Here is a 22,037-nt window from a genome sequence, read left to right on the forward strand (position 1 = left end):
TTTTTTTTCATTATGAACTGGATCACCCTCTTTGTTAAGTAAATGGTCTTGCCAAATTTATTCTTTAAATATGAGGTAAAAACCAACATGAGAATTTATCTTTCATTGACAGTAATGAGTCCTTTATTACTTTCTTTTATTACTTATTCCTTAGTGAAGCCAAACTTGTTCCTATTTCAGTCACTTGAGTCCCTTTATTCCATATCCTAAATAAATTGGGGGCTGCCTCAGAAGATAGTAGCCATACACAACTTTAATAGCATAAGAAATATAAATATTATAGTGATAACCATGTAGTTAATGCAACTTTAATATAGGTATAGATATATTTACTAAATATATTGCAAAAATTGTATATAAATTCTAGAAATATATTTTCAGTTGTTCAGTATTCATGACATAAAGAAATCTTATGCTAACTTATTTTTTAATATGAATTAAATGAATCTTATTTTGTAAGTTTGGATTATTTTTCTGAGTTTCTTTAAGTCAAGAAATCTATTTTGAAAATGAGAAAAAAATTCCAGATTTCATTGATCATTTCTCCTAACATTTACACATAAGCCTCACTTACGTCACCTATTTATCTTAAAAAAACTGTCTGACACTCTTTAAAAAAATGTGAAGCAGAAGTATTTTGAATACAGGTTTTATCAACATATACCATCTGTTGATGATGTGTGAAGACATAATATTAATCATTTAATAACTAAAGCAAATGACCATAATTAAGGAAAAATAAAAATCAACGTTTGGGAACAATTTTTTAATCCATCACAAACAGTTGTTAAATCTTTTGAGTTCTTCATTATTTCCATATAAAGAACAGTGGCACTTGAGTTGAAAATGATTTACAATGCACTAACAGTTTTAAATATTTTAAGATCTGATATATGTCATCTTTAATCCCTTAATAAAAAAATTACAATAAGAGCATATTAAGGTAAGACAAACACTTTTTAAGAATAGAGTGTAGTATGAAGAAACACAAAAAATAAAGATGAGATACCTGGTATATATGAAATTGCAAATACATTTCTTCCAAATGATGCATGCTTAATCTCTCGCACAAATTCTTTGGTGTCAGTTTTAAAACACTGGATCCGACCGTTTTCCCTGTCTGCCACACATAATTGGCCCAAATGAGGTACTAGGGCCAAGCTGTGAGGAACACTGAACTGGCCTGGTTTAGGATTGCTCTCAGTAGACTCTACAGAACAAAGAAAAACCTCAGATTCACAATTTGTAAAATCACCCAAAGTTTGACTCTAAAGTTTTATAATTTTCAAAATTCATGATAGTAGGGCTTCCCTGGTGGCGCAGTGGTTGAGAGTCCGCCTGCCGATGCAGGGGACATGGGTTCGTGCCCCGGTGTGGGAGGATCCCACATGCCGTGGAGCGGCCAGGCCCGTGGGCCATGGCTGCTGAGCCTGTGAGTCGTCCGGAGCCTGTGCTCCGCAACAGGAGAGGCCACAACAGTGAGAGGCCCGCGTACCACAAAAAAAAAAAAAAAAAAAAAAAAAAAATTCATGATAGTAAACCACTAAGTATCCGGAACCAGGGGAAAAATAAGTTAAAGCAGTTAATATCTCTTACCCACAAACACATTACAGATTTTCTCCCTATTTGGACAAACTTTAAAGTTTTTGGGTAGAAGAATTCTTTTTCCTCTTATAAGACTCTCTGTGTGTGTGTGTGTGTGTGTGTGTGTGTGTGTGTGTGTGTGTGTGAACAGCCAACTGGATGCATAAGGAGGCCCTGTTTTCCTCACTCCAGGGGACAATTACATCCTAAAGAATGTGAGGGGTGGCCAATCTCTTGTTCCTAATGATGTTGGCCAATAATTATAATTAGAGATCAAGAGTCTTACTGAGTACCTTCTCCCCACTGTGTGATGAACTTTCCACTTGGTGAAAACTGCACAATCCGACTGTTGCAGTAACCATCTGATACATAGATGGTTCCTGTGTCTGGATCCACAGCCACATCAGTAGGTTGACAGAAGTGATTCTGGTCACTGCCTGGTTGCATGCTCTTTCCCAGGATTAACAGAGGGGCTTCTTTATTGTTTGCATTCAGTTTGAACACCTTTTAAAAAAAGAACAAAAGCCTTACCCACTTTGCATGGTTATAATTGACACACACCCACCTGACTAAGGCAATCAGAGTGTAAGCTTTCAGAGACTTATTTAAAAGCAGGTACTTTTCAGAACTGGATGGGACTCTAGAAATCATCTGGTCTGATTCCTTCATATGAAAAATGAGGCTTATAGAGATTAAGTGACCTGCACAAGGTCATCTAGGTCATTAGTGGTGAATGGAGACTAGTATGGACGTCCTGTTCCACCCATCCCCACACTTCCTTTTTGTCTTTCCTTAGCTAATAGTAGAATGCTCTCCAGACAATACAAGAGCAATAAATGTTTACTGAGATGATGTTTGAAGACTAGCTATGCCTTCTGAGCTCTAGTTTCTTTTCCTACTTCTTTCCCATCTACTCATTAAACAGGTATTAAACATGAGCTTATCTTTTAAGGGAAAGACATTATGATATATACCCTAATGGAAATATAACTTCCTTTAAGAAGAACAAAGATTTGCTGTTTTACATATAAACGTATATACTAGAGACTTTGGCTCAATTTATAGAAGATTAAGGTAGCTTAAGAAAAATACATAAAACACATAAAGTGATTTAAAAAAAGAACTAAGACCTGGGGACAGAGGAAAGAAAAGCAGATATGGAAAGCTAAGGAGGTTGGGAGAGCCCAAACAGTTGGTAGAGTGAAGCTTCACATCTGGCCCTAAGATTCCTGCCAGCCACACAGAGAAGGGTGACTTGATCATTTACATGTAAGTTTTTCCTAGCACTGAGTTCTAAAAGCACCATTTCAGATATGGCTGTTCCATTCTTCTGTTATAAACATTCTGGGTCACAAAGAAAGACCCAGGGGGTGGTGGTGGTGGAATGAACTGGGAGATTGGGATTGACATATATACACTCATATGTATAAAACAGATAACTAATAAGAACCTGCTGTGTAAAAAAATAAATTAAAAAAAAAAAAAAAAAAGAGACCCAGGGCTTCCCTGGTGGCACAGTGGTTGAGAGTCTGCCTGCAGATGCAGGGGACACGGGTTCGTGCCCCAGTCTGGGAAGATCCCACATGCCGCGGAGCGGCTGGGCCCGTGAGCCATGGCCGCTGAGCCTGTGCGTCCGGAGCCTGTGCTCCCCAACGGGAGAGGCCACAACAGTGAGAGGCCCGCGTACCGCAAAAACAAAAAAAAAAACAAAAAAAACAACAAACAAACAAACAAACAAAAGACCCAGACAACTCCAGAGCATTTGAAAGCATAACTTCATTAACTTCTATTTGAATAACTGCCAAATGGAAGATTACCTGATGAAGAGCCACATCTGTGACCCAATAATTTCCATCTTTATCTATACTTAAGCCATGTGGCAAGTAAAACCTGCAAAATAAAGATAATTGTCTTAGTTATATAATTACTCCCAAAGCATACATGAGAGGAAATTTTTTTGCTAATTAATTTGTAGAGGCAATATAAATTTAAAAACTGATAAATGTATACCTGTATTACTAAAGACCAAAATGAATGGTTAAATGAAAATACCCATTTTAATAGAGACCTCTTTGTGAAAAATCTTAAGTGGTATTTAACCATCTAAAGATCTATAAATGAAGCCTACGTATCAATTACAAATATTATCAAGTATGGTATATTAAATAACACAAATAACTTCAATTTGAAAGCAAGTTCTAAGATCATAAAGAAATGTGTATAAAACAAATTGTCTACAGAATTATAAATGGATTTATACGGTTTGAATAGCTTAAATAGGCTGCAAGGTAATATAATGCTGTACTGATATAAAATATTAAATATATGACTGAAAAGCTTTAAGAGTACCTACTAAAGACAGTAAAACCCAAAGAAAACAACTTCCAACAGACATGGGCTGTGATCATCTGAGCAAAGAGAAGTGGTGTGCTGGATAATCATTAGAGAAGGTTAATCTGTTTAACAAATCAATTGGAACGACCTGGGTAAGAGAACTGTAACGTGGACAGAGACTCACAGGCTTAAGGAACTTGGACAGAGTTAAAAACACATTGACAATGTCTTAATGTGATTGTGGTCAAACCTGACAATCCATAAGCTACGTTTGTCAGCTTCTAGCCTTTGCAAGGTGTTGGCATCACAGATTTTTTTTTCATGAGCCAAGAATGTAACACTCTGATCTTGACTAATAAACTGAACTAGATCTCTCTTTTGGTGACTGAATGTGAGAATGATGATTTGCTTTCAACATAGAAACCCCACTGTTGGCCAAGTTGATTTAGCAGCAGTTGCTCTGCCTTCCTCTTTAATTCCTTTCTGGAATGAGATGCTTCTGATTAATGGGTAGAGCACTGAAGAGACAGGTTCAGACACAATGAGTGGTGGGGCTGGTATATTAGAATTTGGCCCCTGACTCACCATCTTAGAATCCTATAAAAAGCTAACTATTACCATCTCCATAAGCAGCTGCATTCAAAGTGGATGGCTCCCGCCTTTCAAAGGCTTTCCCTGTGCCTAAGCAGATGGAGTAGGGTATAGCTCCTAAAGCTGCCAGGTTATAGCTGTTGTGGACACTCTGTAAGCAGGTGTCCCTTTCTTTCAATGACCATGAATATCAGCCAACTTTTTTTGGCTGCCAAATGCCATCTAGGAATAAGACCAAATAATGAGCAGCTTTCAAAGCCAAATTACCTATGCATGCTATGGAAAGCTGAAAGTGACATTTGTTTAGTCTTCACTTTGAGATGGGAAGAGAGAAGCCTTTTTTCTTAATGGTGATTGGTTGGTGAATTTGGTTATATAACTTTTCTGCTCAAGAATTCTTTTTTTTATCCTTCAGATCTAGCTGAGTAGCAAGTCACTTCATTAGCATATGTATCAATTCTCTCTGAAGCTTGACTACCTACTAGAATCACCTGGGGAGCTTTCAAACTACTATTTTGATACCTGGGCCCCCTCCCAGACTAAATCTGAATCTAATTTTTGGAAGCTTCCCAGGTGATTCTAATATTCAGTCAGGGTTTAGAACCACCTCTTTAGAAAATGAAAGACAGGTAATTTAACTCACAGATTTTTTCCACTGGACTGGAGTACTGCGGCATTATTTGGATCTATGACAAGAATAGTGTCTTCTTCAATTGGCCCGAGACCTCTTTGCTGGTAAATAAACTTACTGTCAAAAGAGCTAAAAAAAAAAAAAGCATTAGAATGGAAAATAAACCAATCAGAAACATCAGTGAACTTGAGAAATGCAGACCATTCACTTGAGATTTTAAATAGAGAAACAAGAGAAGGGCTCAGATGTGCCTGACTTCACTCTTTGCCCTTCACACTTCAGATATACCATTAGCCTGAAGAACTAGTGAATGGTCAGTGGAGCAGCAGCATGGGCAGTGCCTGGAGATGCAAGGTTTCAGACGTACCAAATACGAATTGGCACTTTCACAAGATCCCCAGGTGAGTCATATTCACATGAGACTTTGAGAAACACTACCTAGAACTCTTAAAGAAAACTAATTTTTTTCAAAGGCTCTTCAAAATGTTTTAATTGAATAGTTATTTTCTTTCAAACTACAAAAGAAGGCAAAACAACTTTTTGTGCAATGATAAGGAAAGTGTAAATGATAGCAGGAAGGATAGTGATCAAAACTATGTTTGTTATTTTACTTGCTGTAGGTACAACATGCAAATACATATTATTAGGATGTAGAACGGAATGTTCAAAATATTTTGAAAATATAAAACATAATTGATTCTTGAAACAAAAATGTGTTTAGAGACATAAAACTTTTTCCATATAACAATTTTTCTATAAGTACAAAATGGACATCTATATAATAATTAATGTAAACGCTAAAATGAATATGACAATTTCTGCTTTTTTAACTCTGTACCTTCCAGATTATAAAATATTATGAACATGTATGTTTATATATATTTTCCATTTATATTTCTATCTGAATTGTTAGTAATATCTTTCTTTAAGTTGACAGTTATCACCGACATTGTACTTATTTAAATACCTGTTTTGGAAATTATTTGGGATACATAACAAAGATAAGCTCTTCTAATGTAAGCTTATGTAAAAGAGGAAAATATACAAAGCGCCAAGAGACCAACTTATATTTTCAAAAGCAAAGAATTGATCAGCACATAGTTAAGTCATATGTGTGTGGGTGTTGGGGGGGCATAAAAATATATAATATATATATTTTGCCAGATGAATATTTCTGTAAAATAGAATTTCCCTTATAGAATCAGACAAGTCTGTGAAAAAAAACTATTAATATTTTGTAGTTCAGCTGTATAAGCAAAAGAATCTGAATAATTTTAAATATTTATGGAGAGACATTTGCAAATTTGGAAGGCGAAAGACTGCTCAAAGCTGTCATACCTCTATTGATTAGTTGGTTAGTATTACTTATGCAAAGTCCCAGTAGGAGAACAAAAATTTCAAAATTACATTCTCCTGCCATTAAAAATATACATCACAATTATTTGAGCTTCTTGACTGTCATAGTCTTTTGGGTATATTTTTCCTGAAAGATACTAATAAGTCCCTGAAGCAGTTCTTATTAATGATGCATTCAATTGAATAAAAAATATTGATTCAGCTTTCTCGACCTAAAGCTTAAGTAATATTGCTTACATATGCTATTACGTGTAGTTAAAACCACACACCAGTACCAAGAAAAAAAATACGTAAGTTAACAAAATGGAAGTAACATCACTAACAGAGCAGATTTTATAAGACAGTCATGAGATCATTATTAAATTGAAATATAAAATTTTATTAGTTTGAACCAATGTAAGAATATACAAGGTATTATTAAATCAGGAGACACTGGTAAAGAGCAAACGTGAAGTAACTCTTTCTCAGTACTATGAAACACCAGAGTTTATCCTATATCTGAAACTGTATTTTCAATGTGACTTTCTGTACTAAAAACATCATACCAATTCCCCTAGAAAACAAAGGTACTGGATTCAACCATCAATGATCTATATTTTTAACAACTTGTCTATGATACTGGATAACTTTAGTTCAGTATGTCTAAGACTCATAGTATGCTACAGTTTTATATTCATATGTAATAGGATAAAGTCTCATCATTTATCATTTCTTTTAAGGCCTAAGACATATTTCTCATTATTCAGAAACATTTCATGATTTGTAGTGGCATAATGGTAATTTAAATAATGTGAAAATTATGTTTTCTCTGACTTTAAGGAGTTAAAATTTGTTTTCCCTTTTTTTTTAAAGAAAATTTGAGATAACTGTAGATTTACATGCAGTTGCAAGAAAAAATAATACAGAGAGATTCTGTGTACACTTTACCTAGTTTCCTCCATGGTAGCATTTTGTACAACTACAGTACAATATCATAACCAGGATATTGATATTGATAAAATCCACTGATTAAACTTAGATTTCCCTTTCCATTTTGTATTTCCTAAAATTTTCATTTATTCTTGCAGTTTATTTACTTGGGCATGGAATATACTAGTACATTACTTCTCCACCCCACCCCCACCTAGGAGTTAGTAATAGGGAAAGTTACCAAGTCCTCATAATTCTTACCAAGTGCTATCCACTTGACATGCAGACAGTGTTCTGACCCACTACTGACGGCTAATAACAGTGGCAGTCCAATTACCTATTGCATATCTTGATAAAACTGGAGCCTATCAGACCTCAGCATACCTAATTCCATATCTCTTATTTGCAAAATGACAAACCATACAGGAAGCCTGACATATTTACTTGTTCATGATTTCCCCAAGCAATAGGTTGCAGCAACAGCAATTCTTTGGTCTGTCTTGTCATTCACTTAAATATTCACCATCAGTCTTAAATCTCTGGTCCTACTATTTTAGGAAATAACATTCCTACAACTTATGATGGAGAGAAAGTAGATCTCCCCACCCCCATGTTCAGGAGCATATGTTGACCTCCTCTAATTTAAATCATGTTTTTTATAGCTTCAGCTTATTTCTCCAGACACTTAAATATTTTAAAATGCAAACTCTAGTTTAAATTACTCTCTGGCAGCCATGTAAGCTCAAACTCAAGAACCTGCGATATTGAGCTTGGCTTCCAAGAAAACAAGCTATGTCAAGGAAGAAACATAAATAAACCCCGACTCACAGTCCTAATGCTAGTCAGATCGAATGAAATGTTGTAGCTGATGCGTAGGTAAGTGAAAACATCCTTTATCAATGGTACTGTTCTGCACTGCTCATGAATACAGAAAAAAATGTATCAAGTAGTTGGTATTTTGCTGTCACAAACCTAAATTGTGTGTGGGCATCTATACTCACAATCTAGAAATGTCAGATTTCTAATGGTGGGAAAAATAGCAAAATTAACTAATTTGAGGATCATACTCTTTTATTTTACTAACCATTTTTTGGTGATGTTATAATAAATTGTGAAATAGCAAATGAAAGAGCCAAAAGAAAAATAAGTAACAAAGTAAATAAGCTATAGAGTAAATAAATCAGATTTTTATAATAAAACTTTGGATACACAGAAAATATCAGATCTCTCAACTTATCAAGATTTTTTTCTTAGTATCTCATTACAATGTAACAACTAATAATATGATTTTTTTTAGTGTTTTTTTTTATTATTGTCACAAGTTACTCCCATGTCATTAGCCTGTACAGAGGGCATTTTATGTGATGCTTTAGACTAACGACTTTTCCTATGGTATTTGGCTCTATGATTATCAGTCATAGTATTACTACACTTCCCCTGTATCCATTAAGGATCTCAGTGATTAGGCAAGTTCTTGAATTTACTGATATTAGCATCATTTGGATATACTAATTTACTTCAGTAACATAAATAACAAATAATAACATTCTAGAATTCTTAGAAAGACCATAGCTTTAAGGAATTAACCACAACACAATAGGCCCAACCGTTTCACTGAAAATCTTTTGTGATACCATTTACCAGATGTCTATATGTTTAAACTGGCAGCATCAAGGGACATTCAGTCCCTCAGTGGATTGGTTGATGAGTCCTAATCCTTTCACTTGGGATCACTGGAGCCTCATGCAACTAACAGCTGGCCCCTGGCAGTTACACAGGGCAAGTAATAAAAGGAATTGATGTTTTTCTGAAATGGGAAAATCACACACACACACACACACACACACACACACACACACACACACACTCACATTAAATCTGCCAAATAAAGTAATTTATAAACTCTCTTCTAATTCAAAGAAAAGTAACGCTCTAACAGTTCACAAACAGATGTCAGATTATAGAGCTGGATACACTGTTGCTATAGCAAACTGCTTATTTAGTGTTCTAAAGCAGCTACCCTGCATTATATGCTGCAGAGAGGTCTTTATTTCAACCACATTTAACTTTTTACAGGATATAATAATACCCTGCACATTTCACATAGTGCCTGGAGCACTGCTGATTTCTGTTTGCTTCTCTGAAAAAGCACTCAGCGGAAAAGACTGAACTGTGGCCTGTGGGCTGGAATTCATCAGTTCTTTATTTTAGCAGTTTGAATCCCCCATTAATGATTTTGCACATTAGCAGCTAATCAAACAGTTTAGATAAGGCTGAAAAGAAATGCTTTGCAATATTCTCACACAAAAGAACTAGAATAGTGAGAAAATAAACTTCTGTGCCATCAATCAAAATTAAGGAAATGCAAAATAAATAATAGCAACTGAAGAGAGAAGTAAAATATAAAGTTGTAATTATATAAATTAAGAGGCTGGAGAAAGGACCATAGGTTTTCAAGTGAGAAAATAAGTGGAAATGTACCCTCAACATTAGGAAAGCAAAGACATACCATAATAAGACCAAAGACTTTAAATGGAATATAACTTAATACTATGTTAAAAACACTAACTTCTGAATATATACACATTGAAAAATTCCTATAAGGAAGAAAAAAGGTGGGAAAATAAACCAGTATGACTATTTAGTGTCCTGATGGACCTAGCACTAGAGACATCTCAAATAGGGATGAAAAGAACAAAGAACTAGGTATCACAGCACTGGGCTCTGTTCAGTCAATAAGGCCACTGGGAATGAGTCACTTAACAAAGTGCTTTTTGTTACTCAACAGAGTGAGGCACTTTTTAAAGTCTTCATTTTTTTGGACTAGGGAACAGAGTCAGGGAGTTCAAATGTCTTGATGCAGGTTTCAAAGGTAGGAGATGGTAACCAAGATTCAAACCCAGGTCTCCTGTCTTCAAAAACATGTGGTTTTCTCTTACTAGGATTGACCTCACTGGACTGGAGAATCTCCCCTCCAGTTGTCAAATTTAATTTGTAGATGTAGAAGAGATAGGAAGAATAGTTACATAGCCAAGAAGAATCAGAGAAAGTGGCATAAAACTGGAAGAAAATGGCTTGAGTCAAACTGGAAACGGCAACATGAGAGAAAAGGGTAGACTATGGAAACATTCTTTTTGTAGAACTGCTTACAATTTTCTCTCAGATGTGAAGATACTAAGGTACCACTCAGTCATTTTGAGTTCAATTTTCCAGGCCCAGTTAATTCTTAAGGTATGAAAGAATTTGCAGATACAGAAGCAGGACCTCAAGCAGATATATCTTAACTGAACTGCAGAAAACTAGGGAGGCAAATCTTGAACTAATTTTTATGAAAGTTAGAAAGCAGATAGATTTCTGAAACAATAGAACCTCACAAGGTTCCATAAAACATTGATGAAGAGGTGGTTTGTGAACAAATTATTTGGAGGGCAAGTGGGAGAAGATTCCCAGAAGACCACACCTCTAAGGACAAAACTTGCTAAACCAATCATTCAACTATGCAAATTTTATAAACAACATGTATAAAGATGTGAAAGGCAAGCTCATCAAACAGGCCTCATACCAGGCTGGAAGGGACAGCTCATTCTCGATTAATTAAGAATAAAATAATATCTGTAAATTGAAGCAGTGCTAAACCTAGTGAAGTGAAATGGAATTGGAATAAAATCCTGAATTCAGTGTTTTTAAAGCACTGCATAAGTATAAATTTCCAGTAAAAACTTCAGCACAATTTCAGGAAGTATATCTGGAGATTCTAGTAGATTACAAATTCAACACAGAGTAACAAGGCAACACAAGATATGACTGCTGAAGAAAAGTGAATAGAACCCTTTTACACTAATAGATATCTAGAATACACATCAAGGAAAGTAATTGCATTGCTGATCAGCTAACACATGAGGTATTGTGGCCACTTCTCAACCAAACACTTTAAAGGACTGAGAAACCAGAGCACCTTCAGATGAAAGTATCATGTCAGTATGAAGACTGGCTGAGGGCCTGGGGGATATTTAGTCTGGAGAAGATAAGACTTTCTTTAAATATGCAAATAACTGACACGAATAAATGGGAGTAAATTCACTTTGCATTTGGCTGTCATGAAGGTGAAGTTACAGGACACAGATGTGAGTTTAACATAATGAAGAACTTTATGACATCTAGATGAGTCCCATAACTGGAAAGTATGTCTCATATCTAGGGCATTTGTTGGCACTGAGAGTTCAAGCTCCACATGACTATGGAAGATTTTGTTTAGAGATGTCCCAGCAGGAAGCTGGAGATGAGCTTCTGGTGGACATTTGCTCTTCTGGGTGCCCAGTGTCTACTGCCCCATTTTGTGCTAATGAAACCTCAGTTTTTCTTTAGTTGACCCAACATTCTGAGCCTCACTCTCAGTCCACTTGCTTTTGATAATGTCAACTCTACTCTCACATTCCAAGAATAGAACAAAAAGTTAGGCTAAGCCAAAGAGTGGATTTCAGTCCTCTGCCCACAGTGACTGGTTTAGGATGCAAGAAATATGACCTAAAGTCAGGGAGAACACTGACAGTGTTTTAGAACACTGAAAGTCTCCATTTAAGGATCTCCTGTTGGCCTACATCAGGGAAATAGACTACCTCTTCTATAATTCTGAAACTGCAAGTGGGGAGGAAGATCAATCAGGGTCTAAGAATGGAGCCAACCAGGAGAAAATGTGTAAAATAGGTGCTGGTGGTGTCGTTTGAGCTACCATACCCTTAAAGTTTTTATTTGTACAAACTAATAAATTTCTTTTCCTAAGCTAGTTTGTGTTGGTTTTCTCCCTTATTCGTTACAGAAAGAATTCCAAGTAATACAACTTCCAAAATCCCTTCCAACTCCATGTGAAGAAATGACAAGTGGTATAATGGAAACACCTTTTAGCACCTAAAAATTAGGGATAAAACCCATGGTTTACTTAAGAGGGTATGTGATGTGAGGCCTGCACAGTAGAAACTCAGCCAAAGCTGAGATAAATAAAAGAAAGGCCAAGAAGCAAGCCTCTGACAATGGTGGTGATTTTGACAGAGACGGAGGAGCAGCTGTTACTGAGGCAAGAGCTACCCAGCTCCTGCTGGGAGGCATTTAAAGAGCTCTAGCTGCCATGCTGCCCGAGCACCAGGGCAGACAAGAGGCTCTTTAAAGTTTCATTACACCCTGCTGGTAATAGGCATTTCCTATTTTAGCTAGAAGATGCATCTTAAAGTAGCCATACTGACAGGGAAGAAAATGGAAATCAAATTGAGAAAGGGAGTTGACAGTCATCTTTCAGGAGGGTAAGTGTTTTATCATCATCATCATTATCATTATTATTACTACTACTACTATTATTATTATTTTGTTGCTATGCTTATTTAGCATGATTAAGTAGAAAAGTAAGAGTTGATCAAGGCTATCAGGTAGAAATGAAGAGTAATACTACTTATAAAGACAGTTTTTGTGATGATATCAAAAGAGCTTTGAGTACTGAGTATTAATTAGGGATTATTATTAACTCCAAGCACTGTCTGATACTTAAAGAATGATCAACTACAAAAAATTAGGGGATATAGACTACTAAGATTTGATTTAGAGCAAGCTCTAGCCTTATGGAACTTATAATTTTGTGAACATGAGAATTATCAGGATGGGAAAGATTCTGAGGAAAACTAATACAGGATTTCTCATCTTTCTATCCAAACAGTGGTAGCAACAAGAATGCAATTTCCACCCCATTTTTAATTTCCATTGTCTCTCACTAGCACATAATAAATTCTTCTGGAAAGTGCTGTCTTTTTCTTTGTATAGTCCTTGGATAGTCAATGAGGAAAAAAAAATTATGTACATTGTCTATTCTATATAATGCAACTTATACATGTAGGAAGGATGGTCATGTATGGCCGTTCAACGAGCAGGGCCCACACATCCGAATCTATTTTCCTACAAAATAACTAACAGAGTAATCCACTTCTTATTCCCTTTGTGAATAATAAAGCAGACAGTGTTAAAAGCAGAGATCTGAGTGCCAGAAGAGAACTTCCTCACAACCATGGATTGCAAAGGCTGCTAGAGGCCAACAGGAAATACAAGAGAGGCAGAAGGAAAGAGAGATAACAAATATTTTTACACCTGAAAGATAAAGAAGAAGAAGAAAGAAGAAACAGATTCAATGAGTTAAATCAGCACGCCTGCCCTGAAGAAGTCTTGCATTTTTGGCCCTTTGTCAGTGCCATTTATCGGGGTAAACACACCGGGGCTTTGGCAATGGAACTGGAATCTATTTACACATGATGCTGGTTATCTAGATGAAAGCAAGATGCCAGGAAAAAGCAGGTCTTCAGCTAGGACGGCCATATATGTCTCAGAAAATGTTCTTATGTGGCTCTTGTTTCACAGTCTTGTGTCATCTACCCCAAGCTGGCCTTTACTGATCCCCCCCCTTTTTTTCTATTAAACTATTCCAGCCTCTGCTGTTCACTTGGAATGAATATCATATTAAAATGGAAAATTGGACTTTGTCCGATTTAGCTTTAGCCAGCTGAAACAGTATCAATGGGAGAAAATGATGCTGTAATTTTCTAATCTGGTAAAATGTGGCTAGAAATCCATGCGGAAAATGTAGCAATATTCATTAAAATGAAGAATATGCTACAATGAATAGTAACAGTTTGCTTTTGAAAGCACTGGTGAAAATATCATTAGATGTTCAATAAGGACTAAGACGATGTAACAGAGATGTATGAATAGGGATGCTGAGTTCGAAGGCTTTGAACTCTGAAGTGATCTCTTTCTCAGGTTCCATTTTTGAGTGTGACAATTGGAAAGGACAATTAAACAGTAACAAAGCTATCAATCTATTTTGAAATGCTAATTGAATTCCATCTTCAACTACACAAAGAAAACTACATACATGTGTATGTGACAGAGCAGGTTTAGCCTAAGTTTAATCAGCATCTCTGAAAATGGAGGAAGAAAACAATTGAACTGTACATGTGGATCCTCAATTTTCCAAATGAAACCCTACAGTTGTACACTTGAAAGGAGAGATTCATTACGCTTAATTCATAAGATATTAAAAAATTTACCTTCATATGTAAATTTGTGATAAAACACATGAATAAATGGGTATTCATTACTCAGGAGAATTAAGATAACCTGCTAAATTTTGGAATAAGCTTTTAAAAATACAATCATGTAAATGTGCTCGTAATCCTCTAAAAGGCAGTAAGTATAACAAACTGGGTAAGTGGGCCAACTCTGGAGTCCGATGGAAAGGAACTGAAGCCTGACTTTGCCAGGCTAACTGTGAGGTCTGGGGCAGAACACTTACTTTCTCTTGGTTTCTTCACCTGTAAAACGTGAATGATGATAACAGTGCCTAAATGTTGTGAGGTAATTTATGTAAACAGAACAGTCACAGGAGCACAGTAAACACTCAATGAATGTTAGACCTTTTAACCAAAACTCCCTATAAGATGATAGTGGAAGATAGAATAAAAGGTTGGAAAGAGAAACCCAGAGGGAAAAGCGGGATATTAGTCTTAGTGTTCTTCTTAAGTCTTGTTATTCTTAAGTTTTTGGTGCTCATGAAAAATGCAAATTTGAGTAATAAAATTAATCTGTATGGAAATGTGAAGGCCAAGGTACTGACTATTTCTATAATATGGTGGCCAAGCTGCTCTAACTACAATCTCCAGAAGGCACTGTTATCATGCCAGGGAGCAGTCTGATGGAAAGGGAGAGTCCAATGGCCTTAATATGGTTCTGTACCCAGTACATGGAAATAATGAAGTGCTTTATTGTAGTCAACTAATAATTTTCTTCGTTGATCATTGATCATGATGCACTTTTTCTGAAGTCTTGAAATGCCTCAGCCATGTACTGTCTTAACTGCCTTTAATGTTACTTTCCTTAGGAATGTGAAGGTAGCTTCAAGGGGGAGAGAGCAAAATGTTAAGTAGGCAGAATCACAGACTGTTATTGCCTTCTTTCCATAAACTAGTTTGTGAAACTACCTTAATTGTTTTCAAATGCACAAGACTTTCTCTTTTCTATGTGTCACAGTCATATACTAAAAGAACAAATATGTTTTGCTCACAAAAATCAAGTTCAAAGAAAACCTTGATAGTTCTCTCACCATTATTCTTAGTTTAATGAAAAGCAATGCATGCTATTTTTATCTTCATTTACTCCTTCAAGGAAAAATTATTACTTACTTTCCATCCCAGACACGGTCACCTCTGTGGAAAATCACCAGATTATTCGTAGGGTCCAGAGCCATCCCAGACACCTGGCCTGGTAACAAGTATACTCCAGGCCAATCCAGTGCCTCTTCTACATGGAAATCTAAAAGATAATTCCATACATTTAGTGTAAAAAAGAAAGCTAGTATAACCTCATGAAGATTCACAATGATTATAAGAAGTTCATGCAGTAATGTCACTAGATGCAAAGAAAAAAAATCAAGCCATGCTCTACATAAAATATACCACAGGCACATGCCAAGGAGCCTCCTGAGCTATGAATAAAGTAAGTGACTGTGAACTTGTTTGGCGATATGCTCTTTTCCTGTTGATAAGATGCCTCGTAAAACCAGTTTATCCTTAAGTCATTAAGGGGCAAATTTGAGACTGTCTTCTTAACAAGATTCTTACTTTAAATTAGTATCTTTGAAAAATATGGCAACATGGATGGCATCATTTTAATACAAAGCTTTTAAATGTTGTAAATAAATAGTATTCTTGGGCAATAAGCCCATTTCTGTGTGTGTGTGTGTGTGTGTGTGTGTGTGTGTCTTTCTCATCTAACTTCTGTGTAAATTGTGGATGTTCAGAATACATTAGACCCTATAATAAACCATCATTGATAATACCTTGTACAAGGAACTATGTAAGATACCAATCTCATTTCACCTAACTTTAGTGTTCCTATAACAATGGGAATGGAGAGATATTCTTTCACTGCTTATATTTCACTGTTTCCTAACACGAGAAAGGAAAAAATAACAGGAACTCTATGACTGAGTGATTTACAATCACTCTCACTTCTGATCAGAATACATTTATACTTAGAGAATACCTAGGTTCAATTATTAACCCCTTTTATAAAAATGCTCATGAATAAAGAGGTACCACGTACAGAGTAGCTATATTAACTGAGGATATAAAGTTATGAAGATGCTGTGAAATCCTTTGTATCAGTGTCAATATTTCTTTCCCTCTGAAACGCTTCAACAGAGATGCTGAGAAGTAAAAAAAGCAGCAATTTGAGTCTCCTTTCTCCTTCCCATACTCTGGAGGATGTGGCAACATGCAGTGAAATCCTCAAAGATAAACATTAAAGACTGGAGGAAGAAAGGGAAACACAGGGCTTGTACAGTCAGCTTCTGAAAGCCTGAGAGCATGCTGGTGTGAGAGTAAACACTTTAAAATAATTCTCTCAACTATACAACAGGAAACAGTAACTTTTCACTCAAAATATTCTTACCTTTGCTCATTTAATTTTTTAAAACAAAAATTAATAACAGCACAATCAACAGGATGCCTGGAACAGCTGTGTCTACAACCTTTGCTGAAGCATATTCAACAAATATTCCCTAAGTGTATTGTCTATATAAGGTGTTATGTTAGATTCTGGGGACACAAAGAAATAAAGCATGGTTTTGGTCCTAGAGGGACTCATAGGATAAAATGGAAAAAAAAAACAAAACCCCAAATAACCAAAAAACAAACAAACAAACAAAAAACAGAAAGCAAATATTTATGACACAGTACAGTGCAGGAACACAGGAAAGGGCCCATAATCCTTCCTGAGGCTTGGCTGGGAGAGGGTAGGTGTTCTCACTTAAAGTTTATTGAATATAGAAGTAGGCAGAGAATATTTCAGTCAGAAAGATGGGAAGTGAGGATGATTATAACTGCAGAATGTGTTTCAAGATCTTTAAGTAATTTGTATGTCTTTAAGGATATCTGTGTATGTCAGGAGGGGGTATGAGAGTGACAGGCAGGATTAACAGACCCCAAGATCTAGTTTAGACTGGAAAATATACATTTGTAGAGCACATGAAGGTATGGATTTAACAATGAATTAATGAATGTTGTTCTGAGCTGTGGTGTCTTGATCTATACTGTGATTAATTTTGAGGTGTGCTGCAAGTACTTTATTAATAGCAGTAAAGCACAAAGCTTGGGAATAATTTACTTTTGAAATATATTAGAGCAGGTGAGAATGTCATTCTCACTCATGTGTGTTTTGCTATGTCTTCCTGAGTGGGGGAGAAGGGGGGCAGAGTAATAACTGGTGTGCCTAAATTCGCACAGCAGCGGATGTAAATGGGGCTGCTAGGATGAATAGCATTCATCAACTATCATGCTTATTATCTATCATAATAGGAGAAAAGGATGCAAATTGTGAATATAGGCGACTGGGAACCACTGAAGGTTTTCAAGCATGGGGTGACATGAAACAAACTGTGTTTCTGAAAGTGAACTCAGGAAGCAGGGTATAAGTATTATAATTAGAGATGGATGGATGGATTCCCCAAAGAAAATGTTTCAAATTATTTTAAGTTCCTTGAATCTCAGGTTGTACTTCATTCATTCTCATCTCAGTTACAGCTTGTCTTTTCGGTGGTCATTCTGTACTCATTCAGCAGCTCCTGAAGATTCTGGATGGGCTCCAAGGGAGACTTGAACCTCATAACAATATAGATATTTAGTCACTTCCATCAGCTCCTCAGAGCCCAGCACTACTACAACTAGATGGAATTTTGTGAGGGCAAGGATCATGTCTTATTCACTGTTTTGTCACTAAGTCTTGCACAGGGCCTGGCCCACTGTAATGGCCAAAAAAATGCACTAAATTGAACTCTATGCTCCAGTCTCTACTTGCTTATGTTGTCAACTAGCATTTAAACACCCTTATAATCTTTTAGTTCACTTGTACTACCTCTTTTTACCCCTAGTATTGTGCTGAAGCTACTGTGAAGAGACTAAAAAAAATGCGAATTGGCTAATTATTTTCATTAAAGACAATAAACAAATGTCAGGTTTCCTGGAACTTTTCTATTCAGTGGTCCACCAACAGGTACTGGATGCGAGGTGCTCATGAAGATTCAGAGATATTAATTCTGATAGAAATATGCAATGTCCCAAATATCAATAAATACACTATTCTGGCTTCAAATGTGGATTTCATAAAATATTGGAAATACTGTATAAAGAACCTTAATCTGGCTGTGAATAACCCTAATTATCATTGATCTTAGATTGGTAAGCACTCAAAAAGCACTGCCTAATGGGTCATTAGCCTATTTTGTCACTTATAAGAATCCCTTTCGGTTGGGAATTTTCAAGAAGAAAAAGCAGTGTAAATATCTAGAACATATTTATATACTTTTGGTAAATTTTCAAAACAGCAAAGGTGATATGTGAGGAAATATATAAGAGGGTTAACACTGTAAGAAACCTTGCTCTTTTTGTCAGTGCAAAGAAGAACTATTTTGTGCACGGCAAGAACATTCAGAGAAATTATATTAAATTATTTTTAATTTCATTTAAAAATATCATTGTACATTTATAAGATTACCCAGCCAAGACCTCAAAACTTTCAGGACCTCAAAACCTAGGTCTCTGTGTTAATTACAAATTCTAAAATAGTTAAAGGAAAACTCTTCTGTGAACACTACCTCAGTTAATTGATGTTTTTCCTTCCAGTGTCATGTTTTTCATTATTAGGCAGTTAAAGGCTGTTCTCTTTGATATGGGAACATATGTATATGTATAGGAGTCACTTTGTTATAAAGCAGAAACTAACACACCATTGTAAAGCAATTATACTCCAATAAAGATGTTAAAATCAAAAAGGCTGTTCTCTTTAAGATTAAATGATCAAGAACAAAGCAGTCATTGAGAACTAGTGCTGTATGGATATGGAATAAATACTGATGCTTTCCCAATCCCTTTTTTTTTTTGGCGGTACGCAGGCCTCTCACTGTTGTGGCCTCTCCCATTGCGGAGCACAGGCTCCGGGAGCGCAGGCTCACCGGCCATGGCTCACGGGCCCAGCCGCTGCGCGGCATGTGGGATCTTCCCGGACTGGGGCACAAACCCGTGTCTCCTGCATCGGCAGGCGGACTCTCAACCACTGTGCCACCAGGGAAGCCCCCTGCCCACCTTTATAAGAGAATCACAGAATGCTATAACAGGACTGGCTCATCCCAGGTTATTTTCTCTATTCATAAAAAAGGAAATACAGGCTTGGGCAAGACTTCAGTCATCAATAGCAAGGGTGATTATTTCCTAATCCTCAATTACAAATATTTCAAATCCTTATTAAAAATTGTATGACAAAATATATTTGGGTTCTAACTTAACATTTTCAATCATGGAAAAGTTAAAAATTTGAGTTCAGATTCCTCTTAGCTTTTATCTAAGAAGTAATTCAGTATATGACTAATGTTGTAGACTTACAGTTTTAATTTGAAAATTAAATACAAATTTCTTACATGTGACCTTGGGCAAGCCAACTCCCAGTGTCAGCTGCTCTAAATTCACATGTCAAATGATAGGATTATTTCAGAAGAATCTTTGTATTCATTATAAATAAAGGTAATTGTGCAGCCTCATATTCCACCATATATTTAGAAAAAAAGTTACTACTTTCAAAAAAAAATTAAACATTACTATTAAAATTGTATCAATAAATCACTAAGAGGATTAATGAATTACACCTTTCCAGGAAAGATTAATGTTAGTAATCAATGCTGCTTTCATATGAAATTATTAATAAGCATTTAAAAGGGCATTTTCATTTATCTGTGTACATAAGGACTAACAGACAAAGTTGAGAAAAAACATAATTTCAAACCTAGGACTTTTCCAGAAGGCAACTAGAATAAAGACTATGATTTTCTTTCTACTCTATTAATGCTGTCTCAATATAGATGTCAAACTAATGGTAGAAACCAAACTATGTTAAGTGTAAAAAGGAGTGCATTTGCCTCTCAATTTACCAGGTTGCATATTTTCACACTGTACATCATATATTACAGGAAAACATCAAGGCAGATCAATGTAAGTGATCAGCGATTTGAAGAGCCACAAACTCCCATTATGATAGAACAGTGCCAAGTCATTTTCTCAATTTATCAACTCAGAGTGCCAATTTTTGCAGCTTTCCTACACATTGCAAGAAAATTCTCTCATGGATGCTACTTAAGCTAAAATAATTAATATTTAGTTCTACTACTTTGGTATTTAAACTTTTGAAATCTTAGTCCAACTTGACATTAATGGTAGCAATTATAATCATAATTATTGTTAACATATTATAGCATTTATTAAGTGCTTTTCTTTAATTAAAGTTAGATATTAGATAGTGTTATGGTAAACAGTGAAAGAAAATTGAAAAGACTTTTAGAAATAGCTTACCTAAATATGAGTTTTGTTATTTTGCATTTAATTTTTTTAAAATTTTGAATCAGAGCAGTGAAGTAACACTAAAATAAGTCATTTCAGAAAGGAAATACATGCACATTTTCTTCCTGTAACTAGAATTTGTGCTCTATGTTTCTGTAACTCATTGCTTTATTTATTTCAGTAACATTCACCCACATACTTAAAATGAAAGGAAACTTCCTGAACCAGATCCTGGAGAAACATTTTTTTCCTGGTCACTGCCATTCTGACTGCCTTGGAAGGTATAAGGAGATTTGGCCAGTAAGTGTATTTTGAGTATTTTAAGCATTTCTTTCTCAGAAAAACTAAGTTGGTTTTAGGAATACAATTCCTTAAGTCAAACTGTGATTTCTACACTGACATTTATGATGCCTATAAATGACCATGATATTATTTCAAATCAAAGAGTAATAAAGGCAAGTCATAGATAACTAGAAACTAAATTTTTGGTGGTGAGCACACTGTAGGGTATACAGAAATAAAAATATAATGTTGTACACATGAAACATATATAATGTTATAAACCATGTTACTTCAATAAAAAATAAATACTTCAAAAAAAAAAAAAAAGACAAGCCATGGAATAAAGCATGATGCAACTCTAACACTTCATGCTTGAATAGAATTGTATTCTCACCAAAGAGGCCCCTTTCCTTTTTATATTTATGTGCTGTTTGGGTTACAATTTACTATCCTTAATATAGACATTCAGACAGACACTCCAGTCTTTCTATGAAATGGATAGGGGCATGATAAACTTCAGATTTCTAGACACCATACTCAGAGATGTCAATTCAGTTGCTCTTCAGTAGGATTCAAGAGTCTAGATTTTTCATAATCACCCTAGGTGATTCTGATGCAAGAGGGTCCAGGGACCACCTCTTGAGAAACACAGTTTTATTAGGTAAATTTAGAAGGAGCTAGAGCAGGGCTGACCCTGTTTAAATATGAAGAGGTAAAAATCTGGCTTCCATTTAACATCTCATAGAGACTATTAGGCCAGTCCTAATGGACAATGCTTGAAACTCCTGTGTTAGCAAAAGGCACTGCATCCTAATTTTTTTCAAGTATAAATAAAAATCAGTTGGGTGTTGAATAATTTATGGCTTCCTGCAAAGCTGTATTTGAAAACATCAAGCTGGCAGCCTGTGCCATTCCAGCCCACGCATGGACAGCTG

General features: G+C 35.7%; 1 protein-coding gene across 16 annotated transcripts in view; it reads right to left on the reverse strand.

Moving 5' to 3' along the window:
• PAM (peptidylglycine alpha-amidating monooxygenase) overlaps positions 1–22,037 on the reverse strand; it is a gene marked incomplete at its 3' end in the record, with an annotated part of 155,283 nt that overhangs the window by 17,436 nt on the left and 115,810 nt on the right. For 15 of the 16 annotated variants that reach the window (XM_079703722.1, XM_079703721.1, XM_079703720.1 and 12 more), the window contains 5 exons: positions 15,619–15,748; positions 5,153–5,269; positions 3,402–3,474; positions 1,878–2,088; positions 1,010–1,210 (listed from right to left, as the gene is read on the reverse strand). In XM_079703722.1, the coding sequence (XP_079559848.1) occupies positions 1,010–1,210; positions 1,878–2,088; positions 3,402–3,474; positions 5,153–5,269; positions 15,619–15,748 (732 nt within the window). Of the gene's footprint in view, positions 1–1,009; positions 1,211–1,877; positions 2,089–3,401; positions 3,475–5,152; positions 5,270–15,618; positions 15,788–22,037 lie in introns of all 16 variants that reach the window. The other variant, XM_079703715.1, reaches the window with a different exon arrangement.

The sequence above is a fragment of the Hyperoodon ampullatus genome, assembly GCF_949752795.1.
Source record: "Hyperoodon ampullatus genome assembly, chromosome: 4".
NCBI classification, from domain to species: Eukaryota; Metazoa; Chordata; class Mammalia; order Artiodactyla; family Ziphiidae; genus Hyperoodon; species Hyperoodon ampullatus.